Source organism: Lycorma delicatula, chromosome 1 (assembly GCF_047948215.1).
Source record: "Lycorma delicatula isolate Av1 chromosome 1, ASM4794821v1, whole genome shotgun sequence".
NCBI lineage: Eukaryota > Metazoa > Arthropoda > Insecta > Hemiptera > Fulgoridae > Lycorma > Lycorma delicatula.
Genome location: NC_134455.1, coordinates 66,984,189 through 67,011,088, shown reverse-complemented (window position 1 = coordinate 67,011,088; position 26,900 = coordinate 66,984,189). Strand labels below are relative to the sequence as shown.

Sequence of the window (26,900 nt, the reverse complement as noted above, 5' to 3'; positions counted from 1 at the left end):
CAAGTGTATATTCTTCTATTATGATTTTTAAATTGGGTGTTGGCAATTACTAAATTATACTTCGTGCAAAACTCTATAAGTCGGTCCCATCTTTCATTCCTTTTGCCCAGCCCGTATTCACCCACTATATTTCCTTCCTTGCCTTTTCCAATGCTTGCATTCCGATCTCCAACTATTATTAAATTTTCATCTCCTTTTATGTGTTTAATTGCTTCGTAAATTTCTTCATATACACACTTTACCTCATCATTATCTTGGGCACTTATAGGCATATAGATGTTAACAATTGTTGTCAGTTTAAGTTTTGATTTTATCCTTATTACAATGATTCTATCGCTCCGTTTTGAAATACTTTACTCTCTTCCCTATCTTCTTGTTCATTATGAAACCTACTCCTGCCTGCCCATTATTTGAAGCTGAGTTAATAATTCTTAAATCACCTTACCAAAAGTTGCCTTCCTCTTCCCACCGAACCTCACTAATTCCTACTATATCCACACCTATCCTATCCATTTCCCTTTTTAAATTTTCTAGCCTACCAACCTTTTTTAAACTTCTAACATTCCACGCTCCGTGTCGTAGAATGTTATTTTTTAATTTTCTGGTGACCCCTTCCTTAGTAGTCCCCACCCGGAGATCCGAACGGGGGACTAGTTTACCTCCAGAATATTTTACCAAGGAAGGCGCCTCCATCATTGCTATATGAAAATGCAGAGAGCCACATTTTCTTGGAAAAAAAGCAGCTGTAGTTTTCCATTGCTTTCAGCTGCGCAGTACTCAGAGGACTGAGTGATGTTGATATGGCCGTTTAAGTCATTCTGACTCACACCCATAACAACTACTGAAAGAGCTGCTACCCTCTTTCAGGAATCATTCCTTAGTCTGGCTCTCAACAGATACCTCTCCGATATGGTTGCACCTTCCCTGAGCACTCAAGCTCCCTCACCAACGGCAAGGTCTCATGATTCATAGAGGAGGGGATATATATATATATATATATATATATATATATATACGTTATATATAAACCTAAAACGTTTCCCTGAAACAATTATTGATATGACCAATCCTTAAGACAAGGGATGACCAAAGATTTGCTGGAATTGTAAAAAGATGGGGCTTGTCGTATGCTAAATATGTGAACCTTTTTTCACATACAATCATTGTCGAATTGAGTAAATTCAAAGTTTTTCTTAACTTTAAGGTGGAAATATTTTTTATCCCCTACTTAGCACCGGTAAAATTTACCTCCACCTTCCGGCGTGCCGAAAGGGATTTTTTATAATCACATTCTATCTTTACCTATGAGTTTTCCAATCAGTTTTCTATTAACACAAGAAAAAAGGCAGGCCTATGGCCCGCCGCAAAAATGTTCGATGGTTTATGTTTCATTACACATGATTTTGTTAAATGTTTTTTCCAACTGTAACTAAATAACGTTGAAAACTTTATGAATTTAGCTTACTAACAACAAACATTTTTTCAACGAAAAGCTTCAAAATCCTGAACATTTTTAGCCGTTTCTTGAGTTGTGATTTTTTAACACAGCTCCAACTCCATTGTTTTCCTTTTTTATCCCCAAAACACAAATATAATGTTAGATAGTTAGTATAAAGATGTATAAATCGTTCGAATGAATCAATCGTTCGAGAAGTATAAATCGTTCAAATGAATGAATCGTCCGCTGCGCGCAGCCGCCCGAGCAGCTATAATAAAAATGTGAGCATATAAATCAAACAAACAAACCTACGCACCATCCTTTTTCATAGTAAAGATTTCTAATTTTATTTCATTAATTAAATTTAAAAAAAAAAAAAATCAAAAGGCAAAATTAAAGAAATATGTCCTTTACCATTACCTTTCAATCCAACCTGAATTTTCATCAATTTGAAATGCAAGAAAATATAAATAAGTAATTTTTTTAACAGCCAAATCACTAATATTTTCTAATTTTCCTCGCCAAATTTGGGTGATTTTAAATCCAGGGCTTTTTATTTCTGCCATTATTTTTAATTTAAAAAAAATGTATATATATTATTAGTATACCAAGGATGAAACGGTATTTGAAATACAATATTTTAATACAACTGCTGCAGAGAGAAAAACATTGGTAACGACCACGTAATAACAAACTCACAGATTTTAGTGTTGTAATTATGGACTACTGCTCAAAACACAAGGCAACTGAAAGTCATTTTAATGTAAAAATTAAAATACATATCATCTGTAAAGAGTCAAAATATTTATTTACATTGTTTTACTTCCGAATATCTTTTTATTCGTTGATGTAATAAATTTTGTTCTTAATATTATCGATTTTTACTCATCTTATCCGAACGAATGTTCCTGTATTCGTAATTTAAAGAAAAAGCGTCTATTTCAAACTGAAGCAGGAATTATCTTAAAAAAATTTCGAAAATTGCAGGACCGACCGTTTGCTTAAAAATTGCTGAACTATGTTACAGCAATAAATGAAGATTAGTAACAAAGTCATAGTTTTGGAATATTTCTTTTCATACTTCTCATATAAGCGTAAAAACAAGTTAGGTACAAATTAGATAAAATTATACTAACTAGTAAACAATAGTAGTTATTGGAAATAAAACCATTCTCGATTCTTTTACTATTTTGTTATGAAATGAGCTATTAAATTTCATAAATAGATTTCTATCTTTTATTTATTTTTGTCGATTGAATAACTCATCGGTAAACATAGAAAGAGACTATTAATATAGCCTTAGACACTTCTAGAAAGGTCCGTTAGGCTGAGAATAACCTTTGAAGAATATACTACTAAATACAAGGAGAACTATTTTTCATGAATCGGCTACATAGAAATGTTTCTCCAAAATTGAAAAATCCAATAGAATATAAGTAAAATATCATTAGTCAATTAGATTCATGGATGGAGAAGTGGTAACATTTGTTTTAAATTTAATTTGATTTTATTATTTTTTTAAATATATATTATATGAAATGTTCCAATAGAAGAATAAAGGCTGACAACACAGTTGTAAAACTTACAACTGTCACGCGGCCACAGCCGCGTTCCGGGAACGTCCTACATCTGTGGGTTGTTTCTGATGCACGGCTTACACACACATATACACGACTTAATTAAAAATTTTTATCATAAAATATAATATTTATTTTAATATAATATTTTTTCGCTTATTTAATTCAATGATTCTAACCACAGCGCGCGCGCGCACACACACACCGTATTTAATTCGCGTGGGTTTGTCAGTACTAGCGGCAACCGTCGGCACTAATTAAACTAATGCAATTTCACAACTTACATGAAACAAATTTTGCTTGCACGGTCGGCAGACTGGTGTAGCCGCGAGGCTTAACTCACCAGGTACCTAGTCAACCGGACGATCGAGTTCGATACCTAGTCAGATCGGGTTACGTTTTTACACATTAAATATTAATTTATTTAAGTCTACCGCTCACCCGTGATGTCAGAACATAGTAGTAGTTTAGAACGTTATTGTGATAGGGGTTCGATTTTCCAAAAATTATTTTTTAATTGTTAAAAAATGTGCCTAATAAAATTATTACCTTAATTAGGCGAAATTTTGAGATACTGAGAGTGACCTTGCTCTGCAGCTTCACCTTCTTGACCTTTTATGTTGAACATTTAATGGCATCAATGCCTCACATATAGAAGTAATCTGACCAAGTTTGGTCAAAATCGGTCCATTAGTTCTGGAGATATAAGGCAATTTAGAGAGCGAAACCGAACATACACAAGTACCTTGGGTTTCTTAGGTGCCAAAACGTCAAGAACTGGGAAAACTGCATATGCTCAATTTGACAGATTACAATACTTTCCCTTCTAAAGCTATAACTACATTTGTGGTTGGGGTTCAATTAAAAAGTGGAATGGTCGGCCTGAATCGTACAAGACTATGCCTATTTTACTTGTCATACATATCATCCTCATTTCACTGGGCCATGGGAGGTGTTGATAATTGTTTACTTTCTTGAACAGATTGAAATGTACACATTTGCAAGAAATAAAAAAAAATTAAGTATTTAATATTTAAATAGGTAGACTACTTAAATTAATTAGCATATTTCCTCTTCTTTTTTGTTAACTGAAATTAAAAATTTAATTTAAGAAATGATGATTAATTCTTGATAAATTTAATTTAATAAAAAAAAAAAAAATATGAAAAGAAGAAAGATTATTAATTACGTAAATATTAAGATAATATTGCATACCAGAACTCACAAATCAGAATATATTTTTACTTAGGAAATAAAGTTACAAAACTTCGACAAGTTAGAGAAATACTTAAAGTAAGTTCAACCTTTAAGCAGAAAAGAAATTTGCTAATAGGTAATATTAAACATATATTTAGAAATCAGAAGAATTTTTTTAAAACTACTTGTATCGAATATAACAGATCATGTGAATGAATAAATTATGTATCTTATCATCTATAAATAAACTTTATTATTAATTTTAAGATAATTTAAAATAATAAATTGATATTATTAAACTATCATTTAATTAGATAAATATAACCGTTTGATAAAATTTTTCGTGAATAAGAAATAAATTGATAAGTCTGTTAGTTAATCAACCATAGTCGATTAATTTTCCAACGGAAGAAACTGTATTACTAGGGTAAAAAATCTAGGAGAAGGTAAGGATTAAAATAAAATAACAAATAATTAAAAATGTAGGATGTAATGAATATGCTAAAATTAAAATATTAATTTAATATAAGAAGGAATTGATAAGTGTATCATAATTCATTTTTTTCTTCTTTATAAAAAAAAACACTTTTTTAGTAATTTTTATGAAGATTTTTAACATGTCAGTCTTCTAAAATATAAATAAAGATCTAACTAACCATCCATTAGAGTGAATGTTTCTTGTAATATCTGATTACAAAACAGATGATAACCAATTCCGTTGTGCTGTATAGTAGATCATATTGGGTACGTTACCCTTCACTGGCCTACATTTCTGCAGACATCATTCCTTGTTACATAACCCCTGTACAATTCAAAAATCCACCTATAACTTCTGATGTGCGTAAAGTGAAGTGCATTGTAACTCCTTTTCGTTTACCATTCGTTACAATGTACAAATAACTAAAGCTAATAGTGAACCGTTCATGTCACTACGGGCCGCATATGCTTTAGGAAATAAATACCGAGGTGATAGTTGGTTAATACCCATGATTCCTGATCAGTTAATACCGCATGATATCTTTTTTCAAAGGATAAAAACTTTGCATCATTTATTTAAAATATTACCGGAAGGGTATCCGTCAGTAAAAATTCTGTCAAATTCAATTTGCCTAACCTCAGAAAGAAAAAAGACTAGAAAAGTAAGGTTTAAAGACAAAAAACAAGAGTAATGGTATATAAAAAAAATACTGAAATAATTCAAAACAATGATATACAATGTTTATTGATGAAAATAATTTATAATGAAATGTGTGAAAAATTTGACACGTGCTAAAATTATACAGTTCATATTTATTCGTTGTTTGAAAGTTAATACACACACATACACAGATATATATATATATATATATATATGTGTGATTTGTGAGTTTTAGATATAAAATATGTACCTGTTTTACAAATCCGTACACTTACGTACGTCTACATCACGCTGCTTTCTCCTGGTTACAATATACATTAAGTTTTCTCTCCCGTATACACGGGGTGTAGTTGTGTGTACGAGCGTTTTTATATATATGAAAGGTTTTATGAGTTACAGATTTAACAGAACAGGTGCATAAAGGTTGCAAAAGTGGTTGTTGACAATTACTATTCATATAATTACATGTAAAATTTATAATTATACGCAATGTATTTTATCATTTATTATAACGAATACAAAAAAAAAATTAGTGATTTCTGTCTCCCTAATTTATTAATAGTATTTAATTTTCTTTGAAGTCTTTTATTGTTTAAATATTTTTTTTTTTACAGTATCATCAAATGCAGGATTCGATCTACTATTTTTTAGGTCATTCAACTTTAATGCTTACAAGAAATTTAACATGAATGACAAGTTACTTCTAAAATGGCACAGTTGTTGGAAAATATAACAGCATCCAATGCTGTTATCCTTTGATGAGCCATGACTTATGCTTCTAAGATAAAGATGTAGCTTCCCGTTACGAAACTTAAAAACATATGCGCGCTAAGTTTACTAAAAATTGCAGGTAATATTTAGCTTTAGACATTAGATTTTCATTCTGTTAACCTCGTGGACTGAATACACAATAAATAAATACAAAATCACAGAAACCAGTTCTTACTGACGCCTTCTGTATCTCTAGTACTTTATCATAACCATAAGAATGTTTTGAATAGTTGATGTAATAAAAAAAAAAAAAAAAATTAGTTGTACAAAAAAGTCTGGGTTTTAAAGCTATGTTTAATATCTCTTAATTTTTATTTCAGTAATTAATTGCAAATAAATTGAAATAGTTACTGGTAAGATATTGTAAAAATTGTAATCAAGTGAGTTACAAAATTAAAAAAAGGACATAAAAAGAAATTAACAATACAGTTTAACACATTTTAAGTACTTTTAACATTTTTATTTTTCCAAGCTATCTTTATTGAATTAAACAAATATTTACTCGAGTTAGAGGTTTTATAACTTTTTTTTTGTTATTAAATTTTGAATAATAATAAAAAAATTATTTTAAAAAATAGGCGATTTTAAAATGTGATTTTCATGAATACTTGTTTACTTAGTACAGAAACCCCACTGGTAATTATATTGAGAAAAAAAATTTAAATGGTTTTAAAGAAACAGAGGACTATTCCGCTCATACGAGGTGCTACCCAAAAGTTCGGGGAATTCTACCTTCAAAATAAAATAGCTTACCATAACTTTTTATTTCCATTGTCTCCTTCAAAGTAATCCCTTTGGGCATTGATACAGTGATCCCAGCGTTTTTCCCATGATTCCATTCATCCCTGGAAATTTGCAGGTGTAAGTGTTCGAAGCACGTTCTGCGTTTCTTCCTGAATTTCCTCAATTGTGTTAAAATGACGGCCTTTCAATTGAAATGTTATATTCGGAAAGAGAAAAAAGACGCACGGGGCAAGGTCAGGCGAAAAGGGTGGGTGGGGAATCACTACCGTCTTTTTGGAAGCCAAGAAATTCGGAACGGCTAGTGATATGTGCGTGGGTGCGTTGTTGTTATGGTGCAGAACCCAGCTGTTGTTACCCAACAGATCTGAACGTTTGCGCCTAATGCTTTCACGTAACCGTTTCAAAACTTCACAATAGAACATCCCATTGACAGTTTGACTAAGAGGAATAAATTCCTTATGGATAATGCCTTTGATGTCGAAAAAAACAATCATCATGGACTTCACGTTGCTGCGAACTTGGCGTGCTTTTTTTGGCCGCGGTGAACTTGGCGACTTCCACTGCGACGACTGCTGCTTAGTTTCAGGAACATACTTGTAAACCCATATCTCATCACCGGTTATGATGTTGGAGATGAAGTTAGGGTCATCTCTTGCTGAATTTTTCAATTCACTACAGACAGCTAAGCGATTTTGTTTCTGGTCGCTGTTCAAGAGTCTCGGTACGAATTTTGCAGCAATGCGTCTCATGTTCAAATTGTCCGACAAGATGCGTTGCACGGACCCATATGACATTTGTACGATTGCACAAACATCATGGATTGTTTGTCTACGATCTGCAACAATAGCCTCTCGCGATTTTTCCGGTGTTGCGCTTGTTGGTCTTCCTGAACGCTCATTGTCATGGACTGTCGTTCGTCCATCTTTGAATCGTTTGTACCACAAAAAAATTTTACTTTTACTCGTAGCAGTGCCACCAAATTCTTCCACAAGCATGCGATGGGTTACTGCACCAGTTTTTTTAAGCATGAAGCAAAATTTGATGCAGGTTCTTTGCTCTTTAAAATCTGCCATTTATAACTTCGCCGAAGCAGCAAAACACAACGTTACACAACCGGCACCAAAGTCAACAATGCAGCCTTTCACCGTCACAGCTGTTGGAACACTGATTCACAAAGAGTACTGTGAGCCACATCTAGCGGCAGGAGGTCGTACCAGCTAAGGTTCGTGCGCGAAATTCAAATTCCCCGTACTCTTGGGAAGCACTTCGTATATATATTAAAGACCGTCCAAGCCTTATTTTTTATCAAATGTACTGATCTTTTATTTCAAAAAGATTAATATTGTAAAAACTGATGGTCCCTGTAATAGGTTTGTTCAAGAAAACATAAGCATCCAATTTTTTAAACATGAAAATAACATTTTCTATATAGGTTACGGGAAAAATATACATACTTAAAAAAATTTTGGGCAGTTCTGGGCAAGAAGACCGACTTTTCCGTAAATATTTTTTTATTATTGAATTATTGTTTATTGTAATTTTTTTGCAATCAGAGGTTAATAAATTAATAAATCAATATATTTAAATTAAAAAGACAAAAAGTTAAAAAAAAAAAGAAATAAAGTCGCATTCGAACCGATGTGCCTTCCTCTTGTAAAATCCAAATATCTCATTAATTAAAACTTTATTGGGCTATAACTCTGGAACCAATGAAAATAAGTACCACTTATGATATATCGTTGAAAAGCTTTCAATGATGGCTTATTACTGTAGTTAGGAAGAAGTCCGATATCCAACTTTTTTGGATTTTGGGCTTTTTTGGATACTTTTAGTCCAGTCGATTGAAATCAAAAGAGGAGGTGCACAACTAGATGTTACAACAGTTCTAAATCTAAAATTTCAACATTCTACGGCTAATCGTTTTTTAGTTGTACGTACAGACATCACGCCGAAACTGTTCAAAATAGATTCAGGGATGGTCAAAATGGATATTTCCGTTAAAATCTAAAAGCGAAATTTTCTCCCGATCACAATACTTCCAGTTTTATGATATTTACTTATTTTGTTTTTTTTTAAGAAGTCATTTAAACTTCTGGTTACGGGATATTTAATTTTAACGAATTCTTTTTTTCAGTTCATATAAATATTTGTTTAAAATGCTAAAAAATAATATTTAAATTATCTAAACATTGGTTGAATTTGTAAAATCCTTCATAAGTCGTTTTTTTTTTTGTCTTCAGTCATTTGACTGGTTTGATGCAGCTCTCCAAGATTTCCTATCTAGTGCTAGTCGTTTCATTTCAGTATACCCTCTACATCCTACATCCCTAACAATTTGTTTTATATATTCCAAACGTGGCCTGCCTACACAATTTTTTCCTTCTACCTGTCCTTCCAATATTAAAGCGACTATTCCAGGATGCCTTAGTATGTGGCCTATAAGTCTGTCTCTTCTTTTAACTATATTTTTCCAAATGCTTCTTTCTTCATCTATTTGCCGCAATACCTCTTCATTTGTCACTTTAAACACCCATCTGATTTTTAACATTCTCCTATAGCACCACATTTCAAAAGCTTCTAATCTTTTCTTCTCAGATACTACGATCGTCCAAGTTTCACTTCCATATGAAGCGACACTCCAAACATAAGTCGTAACGACATAAAGTCGTTTTACTTACGACTTTCATAAGTCGTAAGTAAAACGAATCACAGCAGTCCGTTCTTTCTAAACTAGCTGCGAAAACGGCCCATATGTTTGGTGGATACACTGTCATTTTTCGATTTTATTAGGGGGGGGGGGGATTTAATTGGAGGATTATCCATCAAATAATCTGAATATTATTTTAATCTTTCGTCTTCTTGTTTTACTTATTAAATCGGAAATAAAACAATCAGATACTTCAAAAGGTTCCAAAAAATTGTAAACCAAATATACAGTTCAACTACTTCCTCGTTTCAATTTCAACAGTTTTATATTTTGTTATTTTAGGTCCCGAATTTTTCTATACTAATTATGTTCAAAATAAACATAAGCAATTAATTGCTCCTCAGTCCAAATTGACAATAATGAGTTCTGGATAGTGGATTCGAAATCTATATATTTAGAACTTAACTCAAGATTTAAATTTAAACAATTATTTTTTAATAGTTGAAAGATATATTGGGGTGTTTTCGCAGCTGATCAGTCGGGCATTTCCAAAATGATTCACTACTTTTCATCACTTTCCCAAAAGTAAATTTCCTATTGTCCAGTATCAATTTCTTTGATTTTGTTCAAAAATTGGCTCCATGTCAATCGTTTTGTCATACAAACATCTTTAAGTACAACAAACTGATGAAAAATATTGAAATTATAAGTATTGACATACAAGGAAAGGATTTCCGGCAACCGGGGATTTCCATTACAAAAAAAAAAAATTGTTCAGGTAAAATATAAATATTTTTCAGGTAGTAACGGGTTAATGACCAGAGACGGGCTTGGTGTTTATTCTTGTTGTTCTCTAAAAGTGCAATAGATAAAAATGAATTAACTAGTACACATTTCGTGAACGCACTTTCAAAATATCTTACTTTATATTAAAAAAATTAGTTACCATGACTTTGCCAGCAGGTAACGCATACAAATAACTTAGATTTGCAGAGGAATAAATTTATCTTTGTAATTATGTAACATTGGAAATTAATTTCGTATTTAACACCCTGATAATCTTGAAAACATGTTTACAGTGTATAAACTCAAACACATAATGTGAATGTTAATATATGTATATATTAAAAATTATTCAGCGGATTTTATTTTAACCGGATGTAATTTTTCCTTTGTGTTACGGATTTTAATAACCGGAAGATTAAACGGTTAACCGAACTTACTTTAAAAAACAGTAATAAATATATGATTTTAAAATAAAAATTCCGAAAAATATTTACTAACAAAACATATAAATTAAACCGATGGAATTTATTTTTATATTATTTTTAATAATAAGCTTTAGTAATAGGTTAATAATGGATAAATTATTTTTATCTTTTAAATGATCTTTTTTATTTGCCATGCAGAATTTATATTGTACAGATGTTCCCATCTGTATGATAAATCAACAGAAGTCACGCGCCTGAGTATAACAATATGTGTACTCGTCCTTTCCCATACTTCCAGACAGTTTGATCTAGAAGCGTTGGTGGAAGGGGGGCTCGTGATATAAAAGCTAGACTGATGACTGGTTGTGGGAGGGGATAGACAGTCGTACTATGTACAGTGTTTTGAATGCACATGCTTTACTGTTTATGACTCACTCATTCAATCAATACATTTTCTTCTACTACATTCACAAAAGCTCAATGAATGAACTATTTTTTCCCCGCAATGAATTATAAATTTTAATTAATAATAATACGTATTTACACATGAACATTTATAAATTATTGTATTAAAATAATCATTAGTTTTATCTTTCCATAATAAAATCAGAGAAGAGGCTTTTGATAAACAATAAAGACTACATTTACTTAACCGGTTTAGAATGTAGAATTTCGTTTAAATAAAACACAAAAAGTAATATTTTTTTAAATTATGAAAAATTAAATAAAATTATTCTGATTCGTTAAGATAAGACAGAACTGGCATCAATACGTTGGATAAAAGGTTTCTGCTTGTAATACAATAAGAGGAAATTCAAATCAACTTAAACGTATAAGTTATTTTAAGATTGCATTTATATGTCTATTTTAGTAGTTGAGTTTTAATTAACGACAGTATATCAGCAATTTTGATCTGAGATTTTATGACTTAATGTATCTAATTAATTATTTGGATTTTACAGTACGTTGAAAGGAGGTATTATCTAAAAATACAATTTAAAAATGTTTTATTTTATAAAACAAGGATAGAGGATCTTTGTCAGTAAAGTTTTAAATATTCTTGGAATATTTGAAATGCGTTCAGCGAACAACAATGATAAAACACCTTTTCAAAGATTCTGTAGTTATAAATTGGCTATACATATAGTTGTACTTTTTTTTATGGAATTTTTAAAAATTAAGTCAAGTAAAACTTTCGATCTACCTGTATAATTCAATTTATTTTTTTAATAAAGCTTAATTATGTGAATGTATATTTATTAAACACGCTGGTTTTTTAGGATGTTAAACGGTTGTATTCCCGTACGAAAAGTTGATAGGCTAAGCCTTAACCGTAGGCCTACCATTTCTATTTTTCCTTCGTATCACTGGCGGCTTGCGTATAGGGACTGTAGAATTGCAGTACCCTCTATTTCCACGTGATATTATCGATAACATTTAATATAATGAGTTCTTTTTTCTTTAAACTTATTCAATACATGATAGCTTAATGTCAGTAGACATCCCCCAGTTTATGAAAAATATACAAAAACTTTTGTATGGAACTGTGCGATTCACAGTTCCGGCGTGGTTTTTAGCTGTTGTGCGTATGCGCGCATGGAAAGCTGCATGCGAGGGAGAGAGAGCACTGTCGCTCCCTCAGTGCCGACCCTGGCGTGCTGGTGGAAGTTAGTTTTTTTTTACTCCGCGTGTGTATGGAACGTTCCTTGTTCGTTCCCTTTTCTAATTTAGTCGGTGGAAAGAATATGAAAGTGGTTTAGTTGTTTTTTCAGTGGTGATCAGAAGATGGTGAAAAGCAAGGGCTCTTTGATTGCCAAATCTGTTCAAAAACACATCGGAAGGCCGAAGTAGAGGGTAATTAGTAAAAACTAATTTTTTCTTTCTTTCTGTGTACATAGAAATTTAAATTAAGCACCATTGAACTATAGTGTTTTTAAGCGTACAGTTATTATCTAATAATACTAAAAAATATTATCTGTATTGACATTTTATTATTTATTCGGTTAAACCGAATACGGGTTTTAAGCAGAATGTCTTAAAAACCGTGTACCATATTCTTGAATGTGATAAGGTGTACAATTAGATTATTATCCTGCTTCCAGCTATTCTATTTGATTCATTTTTTCCGGTTCTTTTATTTTACAGAAAAATTTAATTATGGCCTTGAAAAGGTCCAAAAAAATTTCTGGAGCAGCACTCCCACTAATTTTTAGTCTTTTGTTGTAGTTGTAGTCTTTTGTCTATAGGTTTTACATCTCACAGATACATGTACATTGTAACTATAAATAGCATAAGTTATGATTATTTTCCCCGATATTTTTGATATTATATTTTTCTTTTCAACTAAAAATCTGGAAAATGTTTTTATAATTGTTATAAATTCTGAAATTTATAAAATAGAATATGTAAGTCTTTTGATCGCAATAGTGACACAGATTAAAGCGTGATTTCCTGCTATATCAAAGGTACTGAGTTCGATTCCTGGTAAGAGCCTAAATAAATTGTTATAAGTTAACTTCAAAGTTCAAAATTTCACACTCTTTACAGGTTATTTACAACTAAAGAAATTTCAGTAACAAAAATTATAGTTTAAAAAACATTAAATCGCTAATAAAATGATTTTAATGCTATTTTTCTACTAATAATACTTTTTCTGATTTCGAAAAAATGAACATTAAAAAAAATAATAAAGTATAAGTTAAAGTTTGTTTTACATGACGTATTAACATAGAAATATGAATTGTAATTATGTTTTAAAGGTTTTCAATTGCAAAAAAAATCCCTGAATAAAAATCATCTCAAATTTCAAAATTTTTAATTACATGACTGATTTTGTATATAATATACGTGGTCTAGTCAAGTTATTTATCTGTTAACTATTTTAATATCGTTATTGAAAACATGTACCTTCTTCCTTTAATTAAAACCTGGGATTTTTTCTTTTACAATTAACGCGATATTTTTATATTTATTCAGTAAGTATATTTTAAATTTTTTTCTTATGTACTTGGATATTCACGAATACTGTTTATTGATAATTAAAGTCTCTTAATTTACTTATGTAATATTTTAAATACATTCATAACAAACTTTATCAGTGCATTAAATTCTAACTGATGTGAAATATATATAACATTCATTAAATTAAAAATACAGACAAATTTACAAAATTATAATATGTTATAATCGATTGACTTTTTAAAATTACATAATTCTTGAACAGTTCTGGGAAAGAAGACCGACTTTTCGGTGTTTTATTTTGTGTAATATTTTTTTATATAATTATTTTGTATAAGTTTTTCCCAAGAAATACACAAGGCATGAATTAAACGAGAAAACTGAAATTAGTATATATATTTCTTTTAATTTAGCATTAAAATATATTTTTTGTTTATAAGAAAATTGAATTATTATAACCATAATTGGTTGAAATAATTAAAACTAACGAATAAACTCTGCACACGACTATCAAATTTAAACTCACTCATCACTGTAACTCCAATGAAAAATATACCAATATAAAGTCAACATAACCTCAAATTGAGGTTAATTTGTCTGTTATCGACCTTGAATTGAGCGTACGACTCAACAAATCTTCATCAAATTTTCAGATGTACGTCATATATACTAATACAGCATATCCAAATCTCAATGAAATTTATTTAGTAGTTTGGAGATTTTTGAGCGATAAAATTAAAATCTTTTTTTTAATAATTGAGCGTAACTCAAGAACGACTCAATCAATCTTCATAAAAGTTTTACATGCACAACTTCAGATATATTACTACACCACATCTAAATTTAAAAGAAATTGATGGGGCAGTTTTGGATATTTTTGAGCCACACATTTTATTGGTAGGCTTATAAAAACATATATAAGGAAATTGAATTTTAAGAAAATAGTATTTTCGTAATCCTCATACCTCAAATTGTAAAGAAAATTCAATTTTACTTTCCAATCCCACCGTGCGACCGAAAGTAATATTGTATTTTCTTTGAAAAGTCGGTAAAAAAAAAATTGTTAATTTTTTTGAGTTTAATTTCATTTGATTAGTGATGGTTGTTTTTTTCCATCCTATGAAATGAAGAAGTACAATTATATTTTATTGAACAACTATTACACTAAAACTGAACAAAAGATTATTTTTAGTTATAACAACTTAATTACATTTAATTCTTATTTAGACTCAATTAATTTCAGAAAACATCGTTTAATTAGATGTAATAAAATTCAATCAAATACATTTAAAGGACGTTTTCCATAAATAAGGTGAAAAAAATGGTTAATTCTTATTTTAGATTAATAAAATTCAAAACCGTTATTCTCTTTTAAAAGAAAATTGTATTAAATATGGAGTAAAACTCAACCTTCATTTTAATGAAGCTAATTCATCCGTGTAAATTCTCGGTAGAGCGTAATGATTTTTTTATATTAAAAATGCAGGAAACTTAAAATAATAATTTGTTTCAACAAATAGATATTTTTATATTAATATATTTTTAAATGACTTAATTTATTACTAGGCTAGAATTTTCTATGTTACTCAAAAATCTGCATCAGCAACTATTAATTTCTAAAGTTGTGTATTTAGTGACACAAAACACAAAGCAAACATCTAAATCGAATTTAAATTTAAATATTTACTTGTATCAGTAATGGCCAATTTTTTTATTAAAAAAAACAAAAATCTGACAGCACAGTAATAGGACTTTCCCGTCACGCGGCTATTTTCTGATGCGCGATTTACACACACATACAAACACAACTTAATTTTAAATATTTATAATTTTATTTAAATATAATATTTTTTGTTTATTTAATTCAATGATTCTAATTAAAGCGAGCGCGCGCATACCGTGTTACCTTCGCACGGATGTGACGGTACTAACGGCCACTTTAAATACTTTTTTACCCTTTAAATATTATACATTTATTTAATTCGACCGCTGCCCTCTGATGTCGCTGTCTGATGTATGTAAGATGTAGATTAGAAAGCAACTACAGCAGTTATAAGTCAGCACTACACTAACGATCCTTATAGTAAGAGGGGGTACTATTTACGCGTATACCCACTTAACCACTAGTTTATTTAAAGCAATGTTTGGTGTGGGGTGCGATTTTGTAAAACATTTCTTTTCAAATATTATTATTTTTTAATTGTTAACAAACGTGCCTAAGAAAAATAAGACCTAAATTAGACAAAATCTCAAGATTCTGACGGTGACCTTGCCCTACAGACTCATCCCCTTGATCTTTTAAGTTGAAAATTTTATGCCATCAGTATATAGAAATAATCTGACCAAGTTTGGTCAAAATCGGTGGAGTAATTCCGGAGATATAAGGTAATTTAGAGGATATAAGGATGTAAAATAACACCGAACATGCATACGCACATACGAATATCCAGAAAATTTCCATCCAGTTTTTGGGTTTTTTTGGGGTTTCTTAGATGTCAAAACGTAAAGATCCGGTCAAAACCGCATATTCCCAAATTGGACAAATCTATAATACATATTAAAGAAAGTTTATTTGTTAGTTGGAACATCATTTTGAACAGTTTTAAAGAAACTCTATAGTTGGATTTGATCTTAATCTTATTCCAAAATTAGGCTTTACAACATTTCAAATATATGCCGGGGATTATATTTTTATTTTTGAGCTGCAACTTTTTTCTTTTTTTTTAATTGGATATAATTTTAGAGAAAATTAAAAAAAAGAAAATGATATTTTATCTGTAATAATATTTTTTTTTTGTTTTTATCTAAAAGGGCTTTCTATAAATTATTGTAGTAATTAATATTCTACTAAAGACAGAAAGTATATATAGGTCAACTCAGCTATCGTAATTATTATCATGGTAGAAAGAATAAGTAAAATTATTATAATGAAAAAGAAACAAGTAACAAGTTAAAATTATATGATTTCTAATGGCAATATTCTATAAACCACAATTTATTATATAAAGGTTACCCCAATAATGTAGTAGGTAATTTTTTCTATAATGTAATTGGGGTTTTAACCATACTGAATAATATTTCGAAATTTTTTCAAATTTACTAATATTGATGTCTTTTCTTTTCCTGTTAAGCCTCCAGAACCACCGTAATGGATGAATGATGATGGATGAAGGATGAATGAGGGTGATTTATATGAATGTAAATGAATTGTTGTACAGTCTGAGGTCAACCATTTCTGAGATGTGTGGTTAATTGAACCCCAACCACAAAATAATACCGATATTCACGATCTAGTATTCAAATCCGTATAAAAGTAACTGCCTTTACTAGGATTTGAACTTTAGAATTCTCAACTTCGAAATCAGCTGATTTGCGATGACGGGTTTAGCACTAGACCAAGCCGGTGAGTTAATCTTGAAGCCTAGTTCAGAAGAGCTGGGGTATAAAAAACTAATGTAACAAAACTATTTTAACCACTAATACTTCGTGCTGTCAAAATTATGCACCTGTTTCCCTATATTAATCTTTTACTTTACTTTTACTTAAAACCGTGACAGAGCGAAATATTTCGGATTCGTAAACAATAAACGACCCATTTATAAATAATTGACATGTTATTACAATAAAGAAAAGTTTAAACGTTCATCTTAAAAACCCGTTTAGATTTTAATTGCTGTTTAAAACCGTTTTATATATGTAAAACACTACTTTTTAATCGATCTATTAAGTTATTTCATATATCAAGGACGAGTTTTACCGTTATATTTTTAAAGTTCACCGGGCTGGTCAAGTGGTTAAATTGTTGCAAATCAGTTGTTTAACAGCTGATTTTTGAAGTAGAAGAATCTAAGGTTCAAATCTTAGTTAAAGTTAGTTGCTTTTATGCGGATCTGAACAGTAGACATGGATATCGGTGAACTTCGGTGGTTGGGGTTCGATTAATCATACGTCTCAAGAACCGTCGACCTGGGTCTGTACAAGAATACACCTTCACTTACAAGTTATATACATAATCACTGGATCGTGAGGTGTTGCTTATTGTTCACTACTTGAAAAGATTTTAACGTTCACATCAGTAAAATGAAATAAAATCTTTCAGTAATGTTCAAATTTATTTTAATTAATAAAATTACAATTATTTCAGTTTAATAATTTGTATCTTTTTGATTTTACGTAAGATCATACTTGTTTTTTAACTACTATCTGAAAAAACATACTGTGACTAGAAAATGGTTTTTACTCGAGTAAATTTTCTCTTAATGAAGAAAAACAGAAGCAAGGTGTACGATTAATCTTTTATTTATTTTTTCATTATTTAAAAATGAATATTAATTAAAATATATATTTATTACATTAATTTCCTAATAAAAAAATGTTATAGTTTTCTTGTTGCAAGTAATTTTGTGGTGTTAAAATTGTGGTAATAATTAACAATTTTATTTATTTCTGTATGCTTTTCTATCATAGGTAAATATCCTGAATTATAAATAAAAAAAACATGAGTTAATTCTTACCACGTAAAGTAGTAATGATTTTTTTATATACACTTTTATATAAAAAAAAAAGTTTTTTCGAAGATTTAAAAAATATTGACTCCAGGGTAAAAGTAACTGAACTATTTTTTCTTAACAAAGAGATTCGAAAAGGATATCAAACAAAAATCCTTAGATCATAATATTAGTCTGAACATTATTAGATTGCACAGACAATTTTTTATCTACGCAAGACGAATCATCCGCCTCCCATCAGAAACTGATGGTTTCGCAGTAACTGAGATCTTAAAGAACAGCATCTTTAAGGTAAATATGAATTAAGGTAAATAGCAACGGTCAAAATCGGTAATTAATAAATTGGTTCCCGTAGATTACTATAATAAATAGTATTGGATATAAAAATTTCAATGCATTCTATTTAAATCTATTGGCGTTTAATAATTCTAATAATCAGCATATTTAAAATTTATAAATAAAAAGAATAAAAGAGATTTCCTTTCCAGTATTAAGATTGCTTTATTTACTGGTCTGGTTTCCCGTCAGAGATGACTAACCAAAACGATAAAAAAATAATACAAATTTATTAAAAAACAAAAATAGCTAATTACACAATAATGAATGTTTTATATCAGTAAAATAAGTAATTTTAAATTTATAATCTAAACGAAAGACGACGACTTAGTAATCAATCTCTAGACTTAACGCTACAAGTTACGTTGAGTATACGAAAAGGAAGACTGGATAAATAATAAAATTTGAAAGCTTCTTGAAAACTCATTTTCTAGCAGAGTGTTAAGATAAAATTTATAAGGCTAAAAATAGCCTGTGAAGTTAGTATGATAGATAATAGCTAAAAATATAATTAAATACGTAATAAATCTTTATGAAAATAATTGAATGAAGATAAATCTAGGTCTCAAATAGATTTTATTTATTGAAGAATTCAGAACAGTTCTTACTAGATCTTTTTTTTGATTTTATCATAAATTTATTGAACACATTTTCAGAAATTATTTAAAAATTATAGATCCCCTTAATTAAAGAACTAATATGTAAATATTTTCAAAGTCCAATGAGAGGGTACATTTTTAATTTATAATGTGAAATACTTCCAAAAAACTAATTTGTGTAGTTTCATCTTTTTTGATTATAAGATCTAATTTAGTCGTCCGTATTCTATGCCTTATTAAATAAATACAACTGGGTTAAAGGAATCAGGATTATAACGATGAAATGTTTTTTTTTTTTTTTACTAAGGTACATAAGTCTTGACCCGCACCTAAAAAAAAAATAAAATTATAACGAAATTAACCTCCCATTAGACTCCATTAGTAAATTTATAATTTGGTTGAACATTTTTTTGTTTATTTTTGCAAACATTTCTTGTTTCCGGAAATTTTTTATTATTATTACAATTTCTACAAAAATGTATACTTTCTTTATTTTAATTTAATATTTATTATAGTACTTTTATCACGAGGTCCGATGTTACCGAATATCAAATACGCAGAGTCACACAGTTTCATGGGTTGTACATTGATAACGTTCCGTTACAAGTGAAGTTCCATTAATTTAAAATATACTGTAAAATTTGATTTTAATTCATTTATCATGTTTTGTTGTAAAAGTTAATTTTTTGTTGCATAATCCGTTACATTTCTTTGTATTCGTTAAAATCGTTATGACAGCATCATTTGTTATCGTAATTAATAGAAAAATTTGGTTATCAAGTATTGTTGTATTCCAATAAAGGAGTGAGAATTAACTTTGAAAGATATTTCATAAAAAAAAATTGCATTAATTTGCAAATAATTGTTAAATTTTATATTTAACAATTTTCAACATATATAAAATACTATTCGTGATGCTGTTTAACAAAAGTAAGATTCATTAGCGATAAATTTATTAGTATGTTGACACTCTATTCTTTTTTCTTAAAAGTAAATAAAAAAATTTATAACTTTTTGAAAATATTTATTTTTATTCCTATAGTCATTGAATAAAAAAATCAAACTGTTTTATATAGTGTAGTTTGATGAAATGTAATAAAGAAGTTGTAATTTTTACATCATTTCCGGTTAAAGAATAACTGACTCATGAATTTTATTTTTTTTAGTACATTGCAAAATTATTAAAAGACAAATATAGAAAATAAAAAAACAACCAATGATTAGTACGCTAGAATTCTAAAATTTCCTCCTATCTCATCCAATTTAATAGTGTTCATATTACTGTTAATATTAATATATAATGCTATTTCTTATTAATAAAATAATATATCGAATTATTTTATTTCATGTATTAATAATGTTCAGTATCATTTTCATTCTTTTTTTTATTTGTAATAAAAACATAAACTGAAAACGTCGATTTAAAAAATGTTACAAAATATACTTTTTAAAATCTCAGCTTCTTGAAGTCAGGATAAATTTCAAAATGACTGTTAATTACTTAATAATCCTTAATTTACCACCGACTTCAATTTTTTTTAGTTTCCGACTTCAATTTTTTTTAGTTTATACAAAAATTGATAAAGTATATATTATTTTACTTTTTATATAGTTCTTTAAAGTATTTTTTACGTGATTTGTTTATTTTTTTGTATTTATTTCACATTATAATGTATTTTTAATTATAAAATTGGTAGAGCTGTAAATAAAAAAATTCAGACCTCCTTATAAAAAAAAAATTAATGTCAACATGTGATAAAAGTAATAAAATGAATAATACAGATAAATAAAATAAAGAAACTACCACCCAGAATGACAATTCTGAAATGCTAAAAATATTGTATTTTTTCCCTAAGTTTTTGCGACTAATGTTTTAGAGTTTACATAGGAAAAAATTGAGATTAACATCAGAAAAAACAAGTATCCTTCTGACTTTTTGCTTAATCAATAATATCTACATAAAAAAAAAAGTATAATTTACGTTTAATTAATTTTCGTTTATGGAATAATGTTAATCTTCATTAAAAAAATCTTCCTCTTGGATTATCCCGGAAAATATTACCAGAAGAACGCCTCTATAAAATAAAAATATAAAATCATCAAAATTTAGTGAAAATTAGTTATTCAGTGAAGAGCAAGGCAGCCGATCTTCGTGACGCGAGTGTAGGTCTCGGCCTTTCATCCAAAGGACCCGGGTTCGAATCCCGGTCAGGCTTGGCATTTTTCATACGCAGAAAAATTCCATTTCCATATCCCACTCACAATCTTTAAGCTTATCTGGTGATATTATCGAGAAAAAAAGAGTAAGGTTTGCATTAAAAAAAATATATATATATAAATATAAATATATATACGTAAATATAAATCAATTAAGAACCTACTACGTTTTTATTGATTAAAAAGTAATAATTTCCTTTTAATAATATGCTTAATTTTGAAATTAATGTGTACATTTTAAATTAATTAGCATTAGGAAAGATTTTAACGTTTAAATAATTTTAAATTATTTAATTTTGTTGTAAATAAAATATAATTGTCTAACAGTATTTAATTAAATAGAAAATTATAAATCATTTATTACTTTTAACAGTTAATATTTTTATTTATTTTGTTAACAATTAAAAAAAAAAAAAACAAAAAAAACGGAAAGATATTATTTCTTTTCTATTTTACACATTTTTTATTACTATCCCTAGTGTGTACGTTGCAATCTGTTGAACTAGTAAATAATATCAACCCACCGGGTTGGTCTAGTGGTTAACGCGTCTTCCCAAATCAGCTGATTTAGAAGTCGAGAGTTACAGCGTTCAAGTCCTAGTAAAGCCAGATATTTTTACATGGATTAGAATACTAGATCGTGGATACTGGTGTTCTTTGGTGGTTGGGTTTCAATTAACCACACATCTCAGGAATGGACGAACTGAGAATGTACAAGACTTACACTTCATTTACACTCATACATATCATCCTCTGAAGAATTATCAAACGGTAGTTACCGGAGGCTAAACAAAACAGGAAAAAGTAAAGTAAATAATATCAACTTTTCCCATGGCCCATTAAAATGAGGATGAATGACTTATATTCTTGTACAGACTCTGGCCGACCATTCCAGAGATGTGTACTTAATTGAACCCCAACCACCAAAGTATACTGTTATCTACTATCTAGTATTCAAATCCGTATAAAATCAACAACTTTTATTAGGAATTAAACCTTAGAACCTTCACCTTCGAAAATCAGCTGTTAAACAACTGATTTGCGACGAGTTAACCACTAGACCAGACCGGTGGGCTACATACATATTAAACTGAAATTCAGTATTTAATTATAACAAATAAAAATAATTATGGGAAAACTATAATTGTTATAAGAGTACATTCTTTTAAATTAATATATATTGGCTAATTTAAATATTATAATATTCAATTTAGAAATATATTTATTAAATTATTATTAATCAAAAACAATTAATATCTAGTATGTAGTATATTAGTATCTATACAAATAAAAAAAAAAAAAATATTATACGGCTAAATGCTTATGAATTTAGATTACATTACTAATAATTTAAAGACAAAGTTGTTTAAAATATTCTTCTACACAGAATTATAAGTTTCTATAATCATAGATTAAACTCGTCATCGCAAAATCAGCCGATTTTCGAAGTCAAGAGTTTTAAGGTTCCAATCTTCGTAAAGGCTTTTACATGGATTTGAATGCTAGACTGTGGATACCAGGGTGCTTTGCTGGTAGGGTTTCAATTGGGAAGGCAATGTAAAACTACCACTAAAACCTGTCAGGAAAAATGAAATGGCAAAAATTACGTCTCTGGAATCGCCAAGGGTATATATAAATGTATCAACAGAAAATTATGAAAATAAAATCTAAATTAATTTTTAATATTTGTTTAATTAAATATAATATATAAAGAATTATTTTAATTATTACTTATTTACGACAGTAAATAGAGATTAACTCCCGGTTATATCAACCCTTATATTTTTTAAGACGGGAAGGGGATGAGAAATAAATTTTATAGTAGATAAAAAAAATTGCCAAAGCTTGACAGGGATATGAACTCAGAACCTTTCAGATAAAAGTGCTAATAGTCTACCACTGAATATTCTATGTTAGATTATTTTATTCTTCTTTATTAAAATTATAAGTACAGAGATAATTCCTATAACTTTTAAGTAATCAATAAAATAATAGTTAAACTTTTAATAATAAAGTTAATTAATTAAATTATAAACAGAAATAACTAAATAATAATATATTTTATATTTTTAAATAAATTTGAAAAACTAAGGTTTGAATAAATATTTTCATCTTTAAGATCTGATCGCGTTAAAAAATTAATTATCTAATTAATATTATACAAATAAATGCTTTATTCAGGACAGAATATAAATAATACATAATACGTTATGTATTTATTAGGTATGTTAATCAATGGATATTAAAAATGAACTACACCACTATGTGTTAGTAAAAATAGGAGGAAATCATTAGTATCATTCATTATTATAAAATTAATGAATGAAAAAAATATCTTGTTACAACCTATATTATGGATGTTAAAAATAAAATAAATATTTTGAAAATGTTAATTGATAAATATTTTTGTGTATATATTTAACAAAACACATGATAGGTATACAGAAGATACAGATTTATCTAATTAGTGCAACTATTTAAAAATCTGTCAACGAAGTAATCTCGTTCTATCTGAAACATTTAAGTTTTAAATAAATTGCACTTAGATTCATTTAGATTATTTGATAATTAATTTTAAATATAAACAGAAATATAATATGGTAATATTTTTTAGACTTAAGTATTATATTGTGTAATGCGGTAAGCAGTTCTTCTGTTATCTAGTTTTTTATAAAAAATATTATAATTTTTAATTTATTAAAAATATAACGGATATAAATCGAATATATTAGTATTAACAAACAATCTTTCAGTTAATATTTTTGTTATAATTTTTTTTTCTTGAAATAGACACTTTATATTTCAAACAGGAGTTTACATAAAATTATTGATTACGATATTTAAAAAAATAAATTAAAAAAACCTGTTTTGTTTTTATCTTAATTTATAATTTTTGTTTTAATTTAATAGGCTACATCTATCGTAGTGTAACTAATAAAAAGAATATTTAAACATATATTTAAATAATAAACAAATTTACAGTATTTTAGTAACTTTACAATTAATATTAATCATTATTTTAATTATTACATTAAGTATATATATAAAAATTAGATTTATATCTATAAAATTTCTTATTTTATTAAATGTTTTTAATACGAGATATTTTTTCAGTGTATAAATACATCAAAATAGACCTTTAAGAAGTTAATTCATTTAAACACACTCAACTAAATTGTAAAATTAGACAATTTTATTTTAATCCAGTTTGTTTACATAAAGAAAGAAACAGATAGGTTTTACACACGCGCGCGCGCACGCACACACACACACACACATATATATTTTTCAGAATATTTTTGTTTAACCAGAATTTGTAAAAATTTAAATAATGAATATCAGAGAGAGAGAGAGAAAGAGAGCGTGAGAGAAAATACCAAGTCATATTTATTTTTATCTTCTTCCCTTATTAATTAGATATATAAAACACACACACTCCCTCTCTCTCTCTCTCTCACACACTCTCTCTCTCTCTCACACACACACTCTCTGTCTCACACACACACAAATATTATTTTTCCAAGATTTATATTATACATTGTATTCTGATTTGTTATTAATTTAGCTTTTAGCTTTTATGTTAACGTTTAACAACAAAAATTATATATAAGATTATGGTTTTATAATAATAAATATAACTTAAAATCGTCTGCATAAAAAATAAAAATTTTCATTAATTTTTGTTTTACAAAGTTATTTTCATTTACACGATAGAAAAGTTTTGTTTTACTATTATTTTTATATTTACATTTTCTATCGTTAGATATTTTAATTTAACAGTTAATTATTTTTAAATCACTAATATTATTATTATAATAAAAAAAATGACTACACATACCTTTCTCTGTTGGCTTTTTGCAATTCAGGAAAAGGTAATTCTGTTTCGGATGAGTTAAGTGATGCCAGAGTAACATTAAGATCTTCAAGAGGAACTGGTGCATCCTCAGGCGGCATATCTCCTTGAAGTAATTCTTCAGGTGGCACTAATTCTTCTAATGCTCTTAAATCTTCTTCTGACAATTGATATAATACACTCATCACAGCACTGTGTAGTTGTTTATTGTTAAGATATACTCGTGCTGCATCTATCGGTCGTAATTCTTCTAATGAATATTTTGGTTGATGTACTTTTGAAATATCCACATCTTCATCAGAATCATATTGTGGCCGCGGTATAACACCGTTTGGCAATGAAATGGCCATTACCAGAATTATCAATAAACGTGCGTCAAGTGGCATTATCATATAAATAGACCTGAATACGTAAAAGAATAGAAAAATAATTATAAATTATTTTATACTATCCAGGTATAATGGTATTATTATTATTATTATTTTATTTTATTTATGATTACTGATAAAATGGTTATATTAATGAGTTCATGGTCCTGTTACTAACAAATTATAGATTTATAATTTCTGAACTTTAAGTTTTAAAGTTAGTTATAAATTAAATTTTAATAAAATATAATTTTTTCTTTATATATAAACGTATTAAAAAAGATATATACCTAATATTTAATCAAATAGTTACGTATTTTAGATAAAATAGATAAGTGTAAGTATTAATCAAATAAAATTTATATTTATCATCGACAGTTAAGTTACCGGTTGATCCACACACAGCGGCATTAACGTGTCTGACAATGAAGTTTTCGAATCGAGACAACAGACTATTAACACTAAGTTGTAGTAGTGTGGCGGTAGGTGATTGCGTATGTGTGATTGTTGGCCGCATGCGTGAGTGTGTTGTAGATCTAAGGGTGGGGGAAATTGTACTAACAAGGAGGGGAGTGAAAGAATTATTTTACCCAAAAGCTCTACCTTGCAATTATAATAATATAAAATTATTTTATTTATTACAATAATGATAAAAAAAAATAATAAACAAGTCAAACGAATGAAGTTAATAATAAAAAGTTAATCTGAGAATATCTATTTTAAAAATACACATCTATTTCATCGAACATTGAATTAAATGAATTAGAGTACAGAAATCTTACGTATTTGTTATAATATTGTAACTAAAATTGAGTTAGCTGTTAAATTAAAAAAATAAAAAATAAAAATAAAAATACTTTTTGCATGAATTTTATACAGAAATATTTTAACAATATCATAGTAAATAATGTTTGTACTTACATTTGAACAAGACGTCGAAGAGTTGTGTGAATGATACCTTCATTTCGATTCCGCTAAATTTATAGACGAGCTGAAGGAACGAATCCCCTCCTATGTCGCGGCAATGCAAATTTCATAGTGTCTGCGTCATGTTTACGCTTCCTAAATTCAATGCGAATAATTTTTGATTGGTGCTATGTTTTCCACGAATTCGACAGTGACAAAATCATCAGACGGTCACTCATGGTTAATACATATCAAACAGCTAGATATACCTAAATAGTTTCTATGATTTCTTTAGTACGTTTTTTATTGACCCTGTCTAAAATTTTAATATTTTTTCAATAATGTTTTACGAAATGTTTTCTTATTACAATAAACGATGTTGGCATATGTTTCAATCATTTTTTCATTTAAAAAAAATATATATATACACAT

At 28.4% G+C, this 26,900-nt stretch overlaps 1 protein-coding gene across 1 annotated transcript in view; it reads right to left on the bottom strand.

Annotated features, from left to right (window-relative positions):
* The window catches only part of LOC142318121 (uncharacterized), a 53,361-nt gene extending 26,803 nt beyond the window's left edge, over positions 1 to 26,558 (bottom strand). The window contains exons 1-2 of the mRNA XM_075354662.1: positions 26,484 to 26,558; positions 25,180 to 25,596 (exon numbers count right to left, since the gene is read on the bottom strand). Coding sequence (XP_075210777.1) covers positions 25,180 to 25,596; positions 26,484 to 26,485 — 419 coding nt within the window. The 5' untranslated portion in view covers positions 26,486 to 26,558. The remainder of the gene's footprint in view (positions 1 to 25,179; positions 25,597 to 26,483) is intronic.
* Positions 26,559 to 26,900: the final 342 nt, after the last annotated feature.